At 29.3% G+C, this 4771-nt stretch overlaps 1 protein-coding gene across 1 annotated transcript in view; it reads left to right on the top strand.

Annotated features, from left to right (window-relative positions):
* Positions 1 to 4771, top strand: part of LOC107727064 (son of sevenless homolog 1) — a gene marked incomplete at its 5' end in the record, with an annotated part of 47799 nt that overhangs the window by 2022 nt on the left and 41006 nt on the right. Inside the window, 3 exon segments of the mRNA XM_016536829.1 lie at positions 627 to 805; positions 2274 to 2384; positions 2881 to 2979. Of these exon segments, the coding sequence (XP_016392315.1) occupies positions 627 to 805; positions 2274 to 2384; positions 2881 to 2979 (389 nt within the window).

Here is a 4771-nt window from a genome sequence, read left to right as displayed (position 1 = left end):
ATTAAATTTTCACCAGATGTCGGTAACAACCCAAGTAATCCATCCATACAAAGAAAGCAATACAAATAAGTTCAGAAATTAAGTTGTGTGTAACACAGGGAAAAAGTATTGAACACATGAAGAAAGGGAGGTGCAAAAAGGCACGGAAAGCCAAGACAGCAGCAGAAACCTATCAGTAATTAGAAAGCAATCCTGCTCCTCATCAGTGGAGATTAATATGAGCTTCAGTCCCAACACCTACAGAACCAGGATGATGAAGATGAAGATTTGAAGACTCTGTGGAAGAATGGGCCAAAAGCACACCTGAGCAATGCATGCCACTAGTTTCTCCAGACAGCTGTCATCACCAACAAACACTTTTGTACAAAGTATTAAATACATTTCAGTAGCTCAATACTTTTTCCCTGTGTTACACAGAACTTAATTTCTGAACTTATTTGTATTGTTTTCTTTGTATGTATGGATTACTTGTGTTGTTACCGACATCTGGAGAAAATTTCAAGTCAACAGCACCTTCAGAAATATATTTACTGAGAAAAATGCTGACGTGTTCAAAACTGATTTTACCCGCTGTATCTATATAGTGTTAATACCGCATATCGCACTATTGAGCCACTCAGAATGAGCGCTTGGGAAAGTTCTAGTGTGCTCTGTTCTTCAGGACGTGGAGAACATCTTCAGCCGGATCGTGGACATCCATGAGGTGACGGTGAAGCTGCTGGGGCTGATCGAGGACACGGTGGAGATGACCGACGAGGGCAGTCCTCACCCGCTCGTGGGCAGCTGCTTCGAGGACCTCGCCGAGGTCTCACACTCACAGATATAAGATATACCCCAGCGACTTAACACTGCTTTTGTGCTGCAGGGACACACGTCTCCAAATGATCAAATGATTTATATAGCGATGTCTTTGTACCTTTGAAACAATGAAATGAATTTAAGTATTTCTGGCAAAGTGCAGTGACTACAGTCAGACCTAGACTTGAAAATCAATGAATTAGTGATTTTTTTTTTGTTGTCAAATTTTATTGTTAACAATAATAAAAGCTTTTGTTTAATAATATTATAATTTATAATAAATTATTTTATTTTTCAATGTTCTGTTAAAATAATTGTAGTAATAATTTAATCATTTTATTAAATATTGTAATTTCTTATAAAGTATTTCATTAATTAATAGTAATAATTTATTTAATTTACTTATTTAATATTAAAATGTATTTAATATACATTTAAATTATTTTAATTTACGATAATACTAGTAATACTTTATTTATTAGATGTAATAATAATAATTTATAATAAATTATTTATTTTATTTAATATAGATATTACAATTTATAACAACTTTAATAATTGAAGTTGTTATAAGAATTATTGAAGTTATTACAACTTTAATAATTTTAATTTAATTAATAATAATTATTATTATTATTACACTTTATTTGTTATTTAAAAATAACATTATAATTTATAATAAATTATTAAATTAAAATATTTATCTATTGTAGTAATAATAATTTAATCTAATAATACCACTTTTAAAGTTATTTTTAAATAATGGTAATAATGTAATTTTTAAATTAATAGCATTAATGTAATTAAAAAATTTTTTTTTCTTCCTAACAATATTATATTGCATAATAAAGTACTTTTTAATTAATTTAAAAAAAAAGTAATTTAATTATTAATAAAAACAATGTTTAATAATTATTTAATCATTTAATCTTTTTATTTAATAGTAATACTATTTTATAATAATTTGTTTAATTTTCAACCCATAATAATAATAGCAATAATTTAATTAATGTAATTTTGTATTTAATTTTTTTAATTAAATTTAATTATTAATAATAGCATTTAATAGCAAATACATTTTAATTTAATAATACTATTTCAACCCATAATAATATAATAGTAATAATTTCATTAATGTAATTTTTTTAATTAAATTTTTTATTATTAATAATAGCAGTGTTAGCGATATTTTTATTTAATAATACTATTTTTAATAATTTGTTTAATTATTCATTAATAATAATAATAGTAATCATTTAATTCATGTATATATTTTACTTAATAACACAATTATATTTTAAAAACGATTTATTTCTAACAAAGTAATTCTTATTATAATTCATGTATTTATTTCTTTTTTAATGTGTATCGCTCAGCACTACTAGTAAGATGATTGTGTGTGTGTTGTGTGTGTGGAGTTTGAGCTGCTTGTTTTTCCTGTCGTCGATTAAATCTGAGGTGTGGGCCTTTTTCAGGAGCTGGCCTTTGACCCCTACGAGACGTACGCACAGGATATCCTGCGCAGCGGCTTCCACGATCACTTCCTGAGTCAGCTGTCCAAACCTGGAGCGGCCATCTACCTGCAGGTCAGAGGTCACAGACGCACTGGAGATATGAACACACACGCACACACACACTCACACTCACACACTCACTCACACACACTCACACTCACACACACTCTCACACACACACACACACTCACACACACCCACTCTCACACACACACACACTCACACACACTCACACACACTCACTCACACACACTCACACTCACACACACTCTCACACACACACACACACTCACACACACCCACTCTCACACACACACACACTCACACACACTCACACACACTCACTCACACACACTCACACTCACACACACTCTCACACACACACACACACTCACACACACACACACACACAGTGCTGGTTAAAATCATCAGAACACTAGTATTCTCAGCAGCTAGTCAGTTATGTCTATCTTTTGCTGTAGTGTGTCGGTAGGAAATATCAGTTTAGGTAATTTAATTGTAATAATGCAGTGAGACTGAAGAAAGATGAACTGTGTCTGTGTTTCAGTCCATCTGTGAAGGCTTCAAAGAGGCGGTGCAGTACGTGTTGCCGCGGTTACTCCTCACACCCGTCTACCACTGCCTGCATTACTTCGAGATTCTAAAGGCGAGTGTCATTCCCACAATGCACCTCACTGACTCATGCATGACTTCTGAAACCAAATGATGCAAAATGAATCGTTTCTAACCGTACAGGACAGAAGAAAACTAATAAAGCCTGCTGTCTGTGCACTTTCACATCTATATAAACGATTTAGAGCATCAACACTTCTCAAACCCTGCTGCAGGGTTTAATAATATTATTATTGATAATACATTTTGTTTTTAATAAATAAAAAATATAGTAAGCATTTAATTACATTATGTGTAATAATAATAATATTCATAATTTATATTGCATTTTTATTTTAATTTGTAGTTAATAATAATTTATGTTTTATTGGCTTGAATAACAGATTCATGTGTTTATAAAAAATGTTGGAGGTGCATTTCAACTATTCTATTTTTAATTTCTAAATTTTAAATAGTTCAGAGCGTGAACTCTTTTCAAACACTGCTGCAGATTTTAATTCTAATATTCTATCTTGCAAAAGTAATTTTTTAATTATTTTATTTTTATAAATAATAATTATAGTAATCATTTAATTACTTTTTAAATTAACATTAATGTAATTTATAATGCATTATTTAATTTTTTATTAATAATAATAATTATTATTAAATAAATAATTAATTTATTATTATTCTTTGTTATATTTTAATTAATAATGGCACATTAATGTTTATAAACAATTTTGGAGGCGCACTTCATTTTTTCTTTACAATAGATTCTATTTAACTCAACTATTTTAAAAATATTTTCAATTTCTAAATGTAAAATCTAAATTACTACTCTGCAGTTTCCCAATCTGGGGATTGTGAGCTGATGAATAAAAATGTCAAATTAAAATAAATAGCTAACTTTAAAATGAAAACAATCACATTAAAATGCATTAAAAACAGACATCAGAGAAGCATGAACATGCGAATGTGCTGTTGAATGATTAGAAATGATCTTGTAATGTCAGGAATGCTTGGAGTGAATATTTGAGTCACTGTGAGTTCAGATGATTGTGTTATTATATTGATCCTGGGTTGTGTGTGTGGCCTTCATTCACTCGTGTTGCTGGATCCGGGATTCTGTCTGGAGTCACAAGGATCTGAACATGTGCCTCTTCCAGAGCTCCAGCATTCCCAGCAGCCCTAAGCTGCTTTCCTGGATTCTTTCTGAGGGATTTATGGAGCAGAAAGCTGTGACGCCTGTACAGACCTCTCGGCTGAAATCAGAAATATCTCTGTTTGCACACACGAGCTGACGAGAGAGATGACAGGATTCCTGACTTACATTCGTTCACACAGAAAGTTCAATCGTTTAACAACACATTCACATGTTTTCGCATTATTTATTTTAATTAACATATTTAGGATTTTATTAATCGTACTAAGTGATTTATGTTGTTTGGGTTTATTTTTAAATTAAATATTTATTTTCATTTTTTTAATGACGTCATTAATTTGTAGCAAATATTTTATTTGGATTTGAAATTTGTATTTATTTATTATTTAAATTTTTATGATTTCTTTTTTTAGTAAGTGTTTTATTTTGATTTGCGTTTAATTAAAAATCATTTTTATACATTATATTTTTGATTTAACACATTTTAAATAAGTGTCTTATTTTGATTGTTTGTACTCTAAAATTATTTGTTTTAATTTTACATTGTTATGATTTAATTAGTTTCAACGTTTTATTATTTCTTAAATTATTAATTAATTTTTTTAATTTAATGTTTTTATTATGTAATTAGTGTTTTATTTTAATTCACTTAATATTTTAAAATTATTTTTTTACTTTTATT

The sequence above is a fragment of the Sinocyclocheilus rhinocerous genome, unplaced genomic scaffold, assembly GCF_001515625.1.
Source record: "Sinocyclocheilus rhinocerous isolate Xijiao unplaced genomic scaffold, SAMN03320098_v1.1 scaffold7024, whole genome shotgun sequence".
In the NCBI taxonomy this organism is placed as follows: domain Eukaryota; kingdom Metazoa; phylum Chordata; class Actinopteri; order Cypriniformes; family Cyprinidae; genus Sinocyclocheilus; species Sinocyclocheilus rhinocerous.
Note: the sequence above shows the minus strand (reverse complement) of the source record. Positions and strands in the feature narration are given on the sequence as shown.